Source organism: Peromyscus leucopus, chromosome 8b (genome assembly GCF_004664715.2).
Source record: "Peromyscus leucopus breed LL Stock chromosome 8b, UCI_PerLeu_2.1, whole genome shotgun sequence".
Taxonomy (NCBI): domain Eukaryota; kingdom Metazoa; phylum Chordata; class Mammalia; order Rodentia; family Cricetidae; genus Peromyscus; species Peromyscus leucopus.
The window spans coordinates 51,741,063-51,755,266 of NC_051086.1; the positions used below are offsets into that span (position 1 = coordinate 51,741,063).

At 45.3% G+C, this 14,204-nt stretch overlaps 1 protein-coding gene across 4 annotated transcripts in view; it reads right to left on the reverse strand.

Moving 5' to 3' along the window:
• Positions 1 to 553: 553 nt before the first annotated feature.
• Ndel1 (nudE neurodevelopment protein 1 like 1) overlaps positions 554 to 14,204 on the reverse strand; it is a 33,940-nt gene continuing 20,289 nt past the window's right edge. Inside the window, exons 6-10 of one of the 4 annotated variants that reach the window (XM_028869407.2) lie at positions 13,109 to 13,282; positions 10,729 to 10,820; positions 7,997 to 8,148; positions 4,962 to 4,996; positions 554 to 1,764 (exon numbers count right to left, since the gene is read on the reverse strand). In XM_028869407.2, coding sequence (XP_028725240.1) covers positions 1,757 to 1,764; positions 4,962 to 4,996; positions 7,997 to 8,148; positions 10,729 to 10,820; positions 13,109 to 13,282 — 461 coding nt within the window. In that variant the 3' untranslated portion in view covers positions 554 to 1,756. Of the gene's footprint in view, positions 1,765 to 4,961; positions 4,997 to 6,771; positions 7,242 to 7,996; positions 8,149 to 10,728; positions 10,821 to 13,108; positions 13,283 to 14,204 lie in introns of those variants that run through there. The other 3 variants (XM_028869406.2, XM_028869405.2, XM_037201505.1) reach the window with 3 other exon arrangements.

Below are 14,204 nucleotides of genomic sequence, written 5' to 3' on the forward strand. Positions count from 1 at the left end.
AACTCGAACTGAGATCAGCAGCTTCTGCCACCACCCTCAGCAGCACACTTGTAGTTGAAGCTGTAAAGGACGCTGTTGTGTTAGTGCTGCTGAAAGCAGCCAGGGTTCCAAACACAACGCATGCATACCCCATTCTGCAGTTTCCTCAACATGGCACTGGAACTTTTCATCTGCTAGCATCAACCCAAGGAAAGAAGTGTGAGAGAAGCTCCTGTCCATGTAATCTCTCTAATCCTAGGACTTCTGGCACACAATGTTGTATGCAGTGCAACTGGAGACCAGCTCCTGGGTCCATGGGGTACTCCATGCCCTGGCAAACTCATCAGTCCTGGACTTCCCTACTATCCTGTGGAGTCTGGACCATTCTCAGGCTGCCCCTGGAAATGGTACACACCTAGAAACATGCATGAGTAGGCATCTTCTGCGGCCTCCATCTTGGGTCTCAGTTCCTATCTGTTCACCACCACACATCTTATGTGGGAGAAGAGACGCTGCACTGCCTTTTTATGTTCTTTTCTCGTGGGATGGCAGGAACCAAATAAAGCAATCTCCACCCTTTTTTTCTGTGAAATTTATTGTTTCCACATTAAAAGATTTTTTTTTTGGAGGGAAGTATCTTCTTTTAACCACATGATGATCCTATACAGCTGCCCAGAGTAGGACACCATCATAAGTCATTAATTAACATGCCATATGAGTCTGAATAAATAAAAGCTACAAAGCCCAAGTTATATACAAATATCTTAGGCAATAATGTTTACAAACCTATATACAATAAAACAAATGTAAACAGTAAGTGCAGCATGAGAAGAACAAAGGGGGAAAGAGACACACACTCTGGCCAGTCTGCCCCCAGGAGCTGGCACCAGCCAGCCCACAATCAGGGCCCTCAACCCTTCCCAATGCAACTGGACAGACCTTCAGACGAGAAAATAAAAATGCTCTAAGAGATGTCATTGAACTGAGGGACCAGAAAGCTGGCGAGGAAGTTGCCACTTGCCTTCTCTGAGTCTGAGGCACACAGAGGCTCAGCCCTGGAGTGCCCAGGTCCCAGATGCCCCTGCCTCCTGTAGGTCAGACAGGCATCTTGCTGCTTTAAAAGCAAGCCTTTGGAATGGGCTGCTTACATAAAGTCAGAAGGTACAGACAATGTTCCCTAATTCAGAGACGTTCCTGACTCGGCCTGAAACGGTCTGAACTGTAGGGTGAGATTGGGGGACACATGATTGTGAGCACTGAAGATGCTTGGGTGGGACCTTAGAAGGGTCTTGTCAACCTGATTGAGGAGAACTTCTAGAAGATCTGCAATGTCCTAAACATAACTAAATCCTATCAGCACAGCAAAATGGGGGCTATGAGGCAGATGTGATGAACGGGTACTTCCACATCCAGTGATCGAGTAATACACGTATGTATCACTTGTGACCCACAAAAGTGCAATCATGTGAAACCAACGGCACTACGGCGAGAAGAGAAAATAGCCAGTATTGATATCGCGCAGAGTCCTGGGGCTGGGCAGGGCCCAGCAGCCGCCACTGCATGCAGCCTGCCCTCTGCCGGCGGTGGAGAGGCAGACAGGGGCACAGGGCTGGACCCAGGGACCGAGGGACGAGGCGTAGGTGTCCTGGGCTGCTGGAGGAGAGCAGGGGCCCCACCTGGAGGCCGGGCACTCACACACTGAGAGGCAGCATACCCGGTGCTGATGATGGCCGTGAGGAGCCCAGCCCAGGAGGAGGAGGAGCTGGATCGAAGCCATTTACCGCCCTGTGGGGTGACCAGAATAGCAAGGGAAGAAGAGAAGAAAAAGAGGCTTATTTAACATCACTCTACACACAGGAAACTTAGCTGCTTTCTGTAACTCGTGCTCTTCCTTGTCCACAGTAGAATCCCGAATCCCAAAGTGGTTGCCCCAGAGGCACGGTGATAAGAGAATGGATAGGTAGTTCACAGTCCTAGGGTACTGAGAGCATGTACCCCTTTCTAGGCAACTCTGTCATGTGGGCCACTATAACCACAAATTTGATCTTTTTTAAACCATCAAACGGTCTAAATGTCTGGCAATAGAAAGCTAGATAAATAATTATACAACAAAACAATGAAATATAAATACAACTATTAAGAATGGATTCTACAGTACTTTTAATATCAAGGGGAAATGTTCAGTATGTATTTAATGATACAAGGAAAAAGAGGCAGGTATCCAAACTGCCTTTCAGTGTGATGTAAAAAAACAAAAGGAAAAAGAAAATGCAAGCAGTGTATAGCCTAGATTCTCTTCTATTCCAGCCTCTTACACTATGGATTTATATAGTTAAATCTAGAATGAATAACTCTTTACACACACACACACACACACACACACACACACACACACACACACACATAAACGTGTGGATTATATTACATATACACATATATGTAATGAAATTATATCATAGAAGGAAATTCTAACAAAATTCTTTTTCTCTGGGTTATAGATAAATTTTACTAGATTACACTTTATTATTTTATAACTATTGCAATACCAGTATCTCAAGGAGAAAAAAGTTAATGTTTAGCAAGCAAAGCCAGATGGGAAGAGCTGGGTTTTTTTGTACAGCAACCCAGCTCCACACAAGCACCAACATCCAGGCACACCCACAAGGTGGAGGGCACCCCCACTCCACCCACCAGCATGCAGCCACAGGAAGCAAGGGGGAGGGAAAGGAGAGGGAGGGGCCCAAGGTCTCAGGAGGCAACTGCAGCCCCGCTGGTCTAAGGCCCTTCCTAGGGGAATCCATCCTATTAGCAACTTTGAGGGGCCACCCTGCACCACCCACCATTCTTGCCACCTCTGTAATCCACGTGCTGAATACAGACTCACAAAGACATTCTCTAAAAGGAGCCACATATTCCCTGCACAGTCACTAATGGCTCACAGAAACAGACATGCGCGGGGTCTGGGCAAAGAAGCCCACCCACTTTCAGGAGACAAGAGTGCACGTTTCAAGGGACTGAACACAGCGCATACTTGGAACCTACAATCCAGCCAGCCACAGAAACTAACAGCAGCAGGAAGGACACCCCGACACAACCTAACCCAGCCCCCAGCCCCATGCCTTGTTCTACTTCCAGACACTCCGATACACCCTACTCCCCAGCTCCCCAGCTCCATGTCTAGTTCCACTTCTGTATTAGAGTTTCTCTCTAAATCTTCCCCGAAAGCCGCGTGCCTCTACTTCTCCTGAGGCCGAGGCCCACCATCTGTTTGCACACCAGGCAGCACCTACCTCACAGCCCCGTCTGTCCTTTGCCTATGCAGAGCCAGAGCTCCCGATGCTCTCCAACAACCACAGGAGGAACACACGGGAGACCTCGTGTCCACCCACAAACCTGCATCCCTGTCCTCAGCAGGGGCAGGCGAGCTACACTACAGAAGTCTCCACTCATCTGACGGGCCACACTGTAGGTGGCTAAGAGTTTGTTGTAGGTCACCTGGGGTGTGCAAAGGCAGCAGCCACGAGGGCAGTCCCCGACACGGGACAGGTGTGGGACTAAATTAATGCACTTTAAAGCAGCACCAAGTTCATCTCCATTGTCAGACAGGAAACCAAGAGAAGACCAGGCATGAGCCCAGGCTCACTCACCAAGCTATTACTACTGGGTTGTTTAGCCCCAACGACCTCCAGGTATCCCACCTTCCCGGCCTCCTCCAGCCCCAGGCCACTCAGGAGCCCTCAGTGAGCAACCACTTCCATGCTCCCAGGACGCATGAGCTCTGGTGGGAAGCCAGGCCATCTGTGTGGCGGGAGGACTTGGAGGTGGGTTGGGCAGAGGGCCAACTTCTCTTCTGAATCAGGAGGTAGGAAGTTAAAACCCGAAAAGAAAGCTGACCTCCAAGAGTTCTTTTGGTCTGGAGAGGCCCCTTCAGGAAACTAAAATGTATTCACCCAAGAGAAGAAAAGCCTTGAATACGCCAGGTGCAAGTGTAGAGAAATACGTGCCCAGTGGGCCACACAGAATTAAAGGAAGGGCAGAGGCAGATTGGAGACAGCCCTGGGAATCAAGTATGCAGAAAAAGGCTCTCGACATGCAATCAGTGAACTTACACCCCAAATCTAGGTAAGGTAAAACTGACTCTAACTCCAGAAAGTGCTTTAGCAACAGCAACTGCACCTCGGCAGCCAGTCAGGAGAGCCACCATCTCCCAATACAAAAACCAAAGCTCGGTCTGTCAAGGAAGCAAGACGAGTGCTCCTGAGGGCAGTGAGGGGCAGGGGCAGCTTGAGCTGACTGGCCACAACAGGAGAGAATGGACATCCAGAGCCCAATTCTCCCTGAACGTAAACAGAAGCATGGAGCAGTCCCAAGCAGCTCCAGGCCTCTACCCAGGCTAGGCCAACAACCAAACAGTTCAGAAAGGGCAGGCAGAGTCTACACACCTCCCATTTACCATCCCAGTTAACGTGGAACACAAAATCGAGCACAGAGCAGGGAGTTCGGTACCACCAGCTTCCGACAGGAGAACCCAGGAGGAAGCCCTTCCCCATGCAGACAGTGAGATGTGATCCTGGAGCCTCTATCACCTCCAACCCTCGACTCAAACACCACCCAGCCATGGCGCAGGAAGTGCCACAGGCCATCTCTCACGGCCACCCCGGCCAACGACACTGAGGTTTTGTTTGATTTTGTTCAAGTGGTGTCCCATTCTTGTCACACTCAACTCCTGAGCTCAAGCCACCTTCTGCCTCAGCCACCCAGCTACTGAGACCACAGGCACTCACTCCTGACAGGCATTGTCCTACACAGAGGACTCACAGCAATGCTGCGATCAAGTCAGACAGGCCTAGAAAGCTCACTCATGGGCTAAGAGTTGGCTAAAGCTGAGTCCGCCCCATGCAGTTAGTAAACCAGTGTGTTAATGTCTTCCACCACACAGCATGAGTAAGACAAAGAATAGCACAGCAAACAAATTGAGTTACCCATGAACAACGTGGGAAATATGACTTTTTCTTGCCTAATAAAAAAAAAGGAAAAAATCATTAAATGGCAATACAAACACTATTTTCACATCATGCCCTGAAAGGAGCCCACGCCTACCTCCAGACACCCAGAAGAACCTGACTGACTGGTCCCCCATTTGCACCATGCACAAGTGATACATATGAAACCAGACTAAAGTTATGGAGGAAAAAAATGTTTTAGAGAAAATTCAAGTAACTAATACCCAAACTGCACACAAATTTGGTCTGGAATATAAAGAGTGTCAGTGGTGGGAGAAAGGAGGGCGAGCAGGCACAGCAGCCTGCATCTGAGGGGCCAGCAGAAACCCCAGAGGACCAACTCCTGGTTCTAAGAAGTCCTCAGATAAGCAGAATCTGCAAATACTTGTGACTCACTTAAGCCATGGACCTGGCCAGTTTAAGCATATGTAGTTTCCTGTGGCAAGACTCAGCGGCCTCTGAAGGCTTCCCGAGAAAATGCACCCGTCAGTCTGTAGCCCACTAGTTAGCTACAGTGATGGAGCTACAGAGAGAGGCCTCTCAGGACAAAAGGCCAGCACCAAGCCATGGTTTTTAAGATGGGGCTTTTTATATGCTCCAGTCCCAAGCCACTTCCCTATGTCTACAAAGACTGGCTTTTCTTTGACAAGCCAGAACTAATAATGTATCTGGAGTCAGGCTGCTCCTTTCCTCTTCCAGTTGGCACACACCACCCTGGTTTTTATCTAGTAACAGGTGAAAAGGCAGGCTGAGCACACGAAAGCAAAGCAGCAGGAAGCAGTGATACAGCCCACCCTCGGAGCACGGTGAAGAGACAGGGATTCCGGAAGCAAGAGCAGGTGAACACTGCAAACACTGTACCAAGGGCCAATCCATAAAAGCATGTTTCATTGTTGGAAGAAACAGTACAGCATAAACTTTCCATCATTTAAGACAAAACACAGATGTCTGGTTCTGTCTGTCAGGAAGCACGTTCCCATCTCCAGTTCAGGAAACGGAAACACTGCCCTAGCTGTCCCTGGGAGCAGAGTTCCACAGTCACTCCCTTCAGCCTACACTGAGGCTCTACATCTAAGGGCGGGCAGGTTCACCAGCTCTGAGCACTGCTGCCCTGGTCCTCTGGTATGGAGATAAGTGCAAGAGCGCAGTGGGCCTGACTGACAACTTACTCCTCCCCTCACCAGGGCCACCTGCCAGCACTCTCCCACAATCCATCTCTGCTTCATGTCTCCTCTCACACTGTGAGATGCCACTGCTGCCCACCAAGAAATACGGTCCCAGAGACAGAGAGATGAATAACTACTCTATTTCAGTAATCACAAGTTTTCAACACTCTTGAAGACTTCCTCCAAATTTTTTCTGTATCATTGGGGGGATGGCTATTCTAATGAGAAAATGCCTGTCGGTGTCATGTTGTTCCAGAACAGTTCAAAAATGGGCACTCCCAAGCCTGATGACAGTTAATTTTATACTTATCCACCTGAGAAACCCTAAGAGATAGAATAGAGTTCTGACTTACATAGTGATATTTTACAGTGTGCTTTTAGTAGAAGGACAGAAATGTCATAAGAAACAGCAACAGACCAGAATACTCCACTACAGGGATGAACAATAAAACGTTTAAGAGTAGACTGTAGCCAGGCATGGTGGAACATGCCTTTAGCCCCAGAACTCAGAGGCAGGGGCAGGATGATCTCTGTGAGTTTGAGGCCATCCTGGTCTACATAGTGAGTTCCAGGACAGACAGGGCTATACAGAGAAACCCTGTCTCAAAAACAAACAAAAAAAATTAAAAAACAGTAGACTCCATAGGACAATCAGGTCTTCCATAAACAAGCTGTAACTACTGAAGACATCAGGAAATGAAAGCGCCTTTAAAAATCCTGTGACCTGTTCTAGAGCTGTCCCTGCTTTGCTGTTGGTTTTAAAGCTGCCTATTCCACTCACAAGAGACAATGGCAAGGGATCATGAGTACATCAGCTGCTGTTCCAGTACCAACTACCTAAAGTAAACGGTCAACAGACAGATTACAGGTCCCAGCTAGTTCCCTAGAGTAAGTCCCGACCATAACAAGGAGATAGCTATGCACATTAGAGAGAAACCAAGTCAAATGAAAGGCACTGCCATGGGAAGATGCTGGCAGTGGAAATCAAACAGGCGAGTTACCAGGCAATATTAAAGTGCACTCTTGGAGATGTGCTGCAAGAAGCTTATAGCAGATGCATAAAAATCTGCTTTTACATGCCTGAAAATTAACTCTAAGAAAGGACAAAAGCAGTGTGAAAGTAGGAAACCTATTTTTTACTTCACAATCTTCTATGCCAACTGAAATTTTTTTCACTAATGACATACCACTTCTTCAAGCTTCAAAGCTTTTTAAAATTTAAATGCATACACCCCCTCCCCTTTGTTTTCTATGTTTGGTTTTGTTTCTTCTTTCTTTTTTGAGACGGTCTCGCTATGGAGCTCTAGCTGGCTGGAAACTCACTAGGTACACGAGGCTGACCTGAACTCTGACCTGTATCTGACCCAATGTCTAAAGACTTTAGGACTTTGTATTTTTCTAAACTATTCAAATAAATATTCCATAGAGTCTGAATACAAATAATTGCAGCGTTCTCCCCTTCTCTTAAAAGAATTTGCTCAGAGTTTCCAAGCTATAAGCACCTGGAGAGCAGGCCCACAGGACCCTGCATGTTCTCCTGAGCCTAGCACAGGTGCCTTTAGGAGACTGCCCCCAGGACAGTCGCTGCAGATTCCAGGGGTGACAAATTTCTTGGGGACCAGAACCAAAACCTCTGTCCTCTGGAACTTAAATAAGAAGATCTCAGGGAAGCTCATCAGCATAAGTGACCTTCAAGACTGGTAACACCATGTAAGAATTTGTAAACTTTCTAAAACTGATCGGTGAGTCCAAGGGTTAGGGCTGTAGCTCAGTGGTAGAAAAACTGTCTGGCACACATGAAGCCCCAGGTGATATCCCCAGAACTGCCAAAAAAAGTCAAAGACTTACCCTTTATGGAAGAAGGTGGCCCGCCCTGACCTTGGGCACTCAGGGCCATTGCTGTTTGTCACCCCACAGTTAACGCTCCCCGGGATATAGGGTTTTCGGGATGCCTGGTCTTTTGCAAAGTTCCTGCAAGCTGCTAATTTGGATTCTAAAGCCTACAAAGAAAGAAGGAATAACTGTCAAAACACTGGCTGTACAGAAAATACCTGCATCTCAAATCCTTTCTATTTCAGGCTTCAACCCTTACCCTCAGGACAATGGTGGTTAGTTAAGATCATTTGTCTTTCTAGGAGAACAAGGAACATTTACACTGCCCCCCTTTCTGATGAGCTCAGAAATTTAACTAATTCTCCCAGTATCACTGAGGGACACCTTACAACTAAGAAAATCATGGTACCAGTAGGTAGAGAAAGACCCCAGATCTTTCAACCCATCCATTATTTGTTAAGTTCTGCTATACTGGTGGAGGTTGGGACTTGGTGCATTTGTGTAGCAAGCACTACAAAAATTATCATGTAAGAATGTTTTTAATGCAGCTCACTCTTTGTATAGGTTCTTTGGTCTATTTTCCCACTGCAATCACACAGATCTATTCCACTCTCACATAAAACGAAGTCATTTTCTTTGGATAGCATACTGTAAACTGTATACCTGATACCCTTTGTCTATAATTAATTCACCTGTAAACGATACTGACCCTTTATCCTTTACCTCTAAATCTAATTATCTTTCCTTTACACCTATCACATGCATGCTCTACCAGCAAATGGATGATATGAAAACAAGAGGAACTTCTCCTTTTTCCACATTTGGATATCATGAAATCCCTCCTCCCCAACAAAGTTTCTCCCAAATCAAGTATCTCTCTACTAGCCCCCTAAAAAAAGGGAATACATAGGCCATGGGGGGAAAGATACAGCCCATTCAAATTCACAACACTAAAGGAAATCCACAGGTAATACAAAATTTTAGAATCTGTTTGGACATCTGACCCTAACATTTCAACAAAAACATGGAACAGCACCAAAAACAAACTGAAACTTCTTTTTCTTCTGCCCCTTTCTTATAGCAAAAGAACAATGAGCTAGTTAAATAATGACAGAAATAATGACCTTCTGGGATGCTCTAGGGCTATCCATCAGTGACTTGTAAATACAACATCCACACTGACATCTTTCATTTCCTATATTCAATGAAGGGACTTGTCCGTCCATGTAAACAGTTGCTGAGCATCTGCCACAGGGCAGGCAAAAATTCTGTTTCAGGCACACAGACACAAGGACAACACTGAGTCTTTTCAAAGGAAAAGAGTGGCTCGGAGATTAAGACCATCACTGAAAGAGGAGACAGTTAAAGAAAAGACGCAACAAGATGTCAAAGAGAGATGGGCAGATGGGTGGGAATCGCCAAGAAACGGCTTCAGGGACACCAAGAAAAGAGGACATTTGAAGGAGGGGGGCATACTGGTGTTGAATGATTAGTGTTGAATGTTTCAATAAAATCAGACCAGTACACATTACATCTGACCACACTGGCATCACCAGTTTTCAGGGAACAGAGACCAGAATGTCTAGCGCACATATGCAGTCCAAATGCCAACAAGAGTGATGATAAAATAGAGATGTAATATAAAGAGAGAGAGAGAGAGAGAAAGACAAAGAATGGTCTTTGGTTTTGCTATTTAAAATTCAAAAAGCCAGGCATGGTGGGAAGTACCTTTAATCCCAGTACTTCGAAGGCAGAACCAGGCAGATTTTTATGAGTTCAAGGCCAGCCTGGTCTACTTAGCAAATACCAGCCTGTCAGGGCTACGTAGTGAGACCCTGCCTTTAAAAATAAAATAGCTAGGTCTAGTAAGTAAGCCCAAGCACTAGCAGGCAGAGACAGAAGAAGGTGAATTTAAGGCCAGCCTGGGATATATATATATATATATATATATATATTGAGTTCTAGGCCAGTGTGAACTATGTACCCAGTGGACAGACGGACACACACACACACACACACACACATACACACACACTTTAAACTTCTTGTAAAAAAAGAAAAAGAAAAACCAGAGCTGGAAAGTCGGCTCAGAGGTTAACAGCAGTTGTTGCTTTCGTATAGGACTCGGGTTGGATTCCCAGCATACACACGGCAGCTCACAACCATTTGTAACTCCAGTTCCAAGGATCGCTCTGACACCCTCTTCTGACCTCGGCAGGCACCAGGTACATGGTGCACGGACATGCATGTGACTCATACATATAAAATAATGAAATAAATAATTTTTATTTTAAATATTAAATATTGATGAATATTAATTTATTAAAATTAATAAAGAAACCAGCTGCAAACAAGCATGAAGGAGGCACTGACGCTGAGGTGGCCCAAGAGCAATGAGACCCAGACAAGAATGGCTGGCCATGCCCAAGCCAGACACTGTCCCACAGCATACAAGATGAGGGAGAGACCAGAGGGCTAAGAGCCAGGGCCAAGGACAGGCTTTGAGGAGCTGCACCGTGGCCAGCACAGCAGGCGAAACGGAAGAGGGCCCACAAGTAAACCCCAGCCCAGGCTTCCAGAAATGTCCTAAGCCAGGGCTGTGCTGCTTCTCCAGTCTGGTCTCTGCTCATCAGTCGTGGATGCGGACACTCCTCAGCTTCATCGGGGTTCTCACCACAGGAAAGAAACAGTTCAACATTAATTACCCCAGCAGTGGAACACCTGGTGATAAATAATTAAATGCTTACCCCTACTTTCCGCAAGAGATCCCCCACGATGTTCAGTGCTGATATCCTAGCGGAAGGAGTTAGCGGACTGGTTCCAAAACCATTTGGTATAGCTACAGAAAAAGAAAAGCAGAGTGATGACCTCAGCAGCTCCTTTACACTGAATTGTATTCATATTACAAAGAGAACACATCCGAAACAAAGTCATCCTTTCTCAAGACACAGACAGCATATAAAAGAGAGGGGTCAGAAAGCAGCGTAGCCATTTGGCAACTGGTGGATAACTTAGACTACATCCATGTGTCACTACTCCAAACTGCTGAAAGGACAAAGATCCTTAACCATCTCAACAGGTATTTCTGGAGATCCTAAGACTAGAACTGTGAGGGCAGAGGGCTGCCCACTTTGTCCTTAACAGACACTACCAAGATACTCCAATTACAACGCCTGCCACCTATGAACGCTGAGACTATGGCAGCACAGGCCGACACAGGCCCAAGGCAGAAAGCGGCCCAGTGCTGAGAAGGAGAAGTGGACACGAGCTCTGTCCCTAACCAAAAAGCTACCTCCAACTGAAAACTGCCCACAAAGGTAAAGTTAGTTTCTCCAAGGGAGCCTCACAGGGCAGGTTAACCACACTTCAGGGCAGACCCCATGCCCAGCAGTAGTAGACGACCAACACAAAACAAACTCAAAGGTATTTTTGGAGATTTTTATTGTCTCATATTGCTTTGTTTGGGGTTTTTTTTTTTTTTTTTAACTTTACTGGTGTTTTGCTTGGACATTATGGCTTCTGCTTTTGTGTTTTATGGGCTGGTGTGTGTGTGTGTGTGTGTGTGTGTGTGTGTGTGTGTGTGTGTGTGTGTCTGTGTCTGTCTGTGTCTGTCTGCCTCTGTGTCTCTGTGTGTCTCCGTATGCATGTGTTTCTCACGCTGTTTCTTTTCTTGTTAGTTTGTTAGTTTTATTTTATTCTTGTTTGTGCTTTGTTGTTAATTTATTTTTTTAATGAGAGAGAGAGAGAGAGAGAGAGAGAGAGAGAGAGAGAGAGAGAGAGAAGGTGGTGACTTGGGGGTGGGAGGATCTGGGAACAGATTTGGGAACACCATGATCATAATACACTGTATTAAAAAAAAAAAAAACTATTTGCAATTAAAAAAAAATAAAAGAATACTACGTCAAACTGGGTGCAGTAAAAGCAAGTGGATCTATCTCTGAGTTTAAAGTCAGCCTGATCTACAGAGCAAATTCTAGGACAGCCAAGGCTAAACAGAGAAGCCCTGTCTCAAAACAAACAAAAAGAAAAGATAGTGCTGGAGAGATGGCTCAGAGGTTAAAAGCACTGACTGCTCTTCCAGAGGTCCTGAGTTCAATTCCCAGCAACCACATGGTGGCTCACAACCATCTGTAATGAGATCTGGTGCCCTCTTCTGGACTGCTGTCATACATGCTGTATATATAATAAATAAATAAATCTTTTTAAAAAAAGAAAAGACAGACAGACAGACAGACTGCACCAAACCAGTAATCAGCATAATGCTCTCAATGATGACTTGAAATGTGACTAATGCAATAAAATTGAATTTCACCACTCATTTAAATTAATATAAATTTTAAGAGTCACATGTAGCTAGTGGAGCAGCACAAATACAGAAAACTTACTGTTCTAATAGCCAAGAGAACCTTCTCCTATCACTCTAGAGGATAAAAGTCTGGATTTTAAGATCAGGACAGATAGCTTCAGTTGAGGGTGAAAGAACCATGGAGGGAGTGGAGAAAGCTGAGATATGAACTGCAAACTACCTACACTGGAATTAAAAGGCACTGGGATTGCACTTCAAGGTTCTAAGCCTGGCTACAAAATGGTTTACCTCCTTATGTGGATTTAACAAATGTACTAGATGAATCTCATCAGCCCCCTGAATATTTTTTGTGGGCAGGTCATAACGCATCAAACAGAAAGTTCTATCTGAGTCAACCTTCCATCAATCTGAACAGTAACGCACAGAGTCTCTTCACATCTGTGTGTAAAGCCCATGGTTTTCCCTGACATACTAAAAGACAAGAGCAAGAAATAAAATTATATTTAGGTATGATCAAAAACCTTAGTATGAAGCTGGGTGGTGGTGGTGGTGGTGGTGGTGGTGGTGGTGCACGCCTTTAATCCCAGCACTTGTGGATTTCTGTGAGTTCGAGGCCAGCCTGGTCTACAGAGCAAGATCCAGGACAGGCACCAAAACTACACAGAGAAACCCTGTCCCGAAAAAACAAAAAAATTAGAAAAGAAAAGAATCCTTCCTTTGCTTCACGGACACTAGAGTAACTGAAACTGTAGCAGCTCCTGCCCCATCAGCAAATGCATTGAAACTGACCTCTAACATGACCTCAAGGAGAAAATACAAACCTTTTGGTGAAGGAAAACTGTTTTCTGTTCCTTTCCCAACAGGTGTTGCAGGCAAGGAGAGTGAAGCTTGGACAGCAGAATCCATCTTCTCACAGTCCAGAGTCGGAGAGCTGGGAGCAGACTTTCGGGTCACTTCCTGTTGTCGTTCCCGGACTGCTAGCTCTTGCCTTAAATCTGCAAAATGTTGCAAACAAAAGCAGGAATCCTCACTAGAGGCAGCAAATATTTCCTGCAATGTCCCAACCAAAACATAAAAATATTCTTCCTAAGTTAGTACTTCACAAAACAAACTTTCTATCTAAAAAATTTTCATCTCAAGAACGAAGATGTGAGCTCTACAATTTAAATAATCTCTTAGAACTTAAAAACGTGGGGGCAGGCTGGGTGGTGGTGGTGGCACATGCCTTTAATCCAAGCACTCCAGAGGCAGAGCCAGGTAGATCTGTGAGTTCGAGGCCAGCCTGGTCTATAGAGTGAGATCCATGACAGGCACCAAAACTGCGGAGAAACACTGTCTCCGGGGAAAAAAAATTTAATGCTATAACCTCAGAGAACAAACAGTATTATGGCCAAAAGCAAAAATGAATTGATCAGTGAGGCTGGAGAGGTGGCTTTTCCATGGGACAAGTTCAGTTCCCAACCCATGTCAGTCGGTTCACAACTGCCTGTAATTCTAGCTCCAGGGGATCTGATATCCTCCTTCCAGCCTCTGCAGGCACCTGCACAAAAGTTACATACACATACACTCATGTGAATATATGAATAAATGAATGGATGGATGAATGGATGGATGAATGAATGAATGAATGAATGAACAAATGAATGAATGATTTAAAAAATTAGAGCAGGGCACAAAATAAAACTCATAGTAAAACTAAATAACACAAAATACTCCTAACCAACTCATTTGCATATATGTCTACATATATCAAATTTTGAAATGGTAGTTTCAAGACTACTACAAAAATCAATGAAGTAAAAAAAGTTTTCTAGACCGGGTGGTGGCGCAAGCCTTTAATCCCAGCACTTGGGAGGCAGAGAGTGCTGGGAGGCAGAGACAAGTGGATCTCTGTGAGTTTGAGGCCAGCCTGGTCTA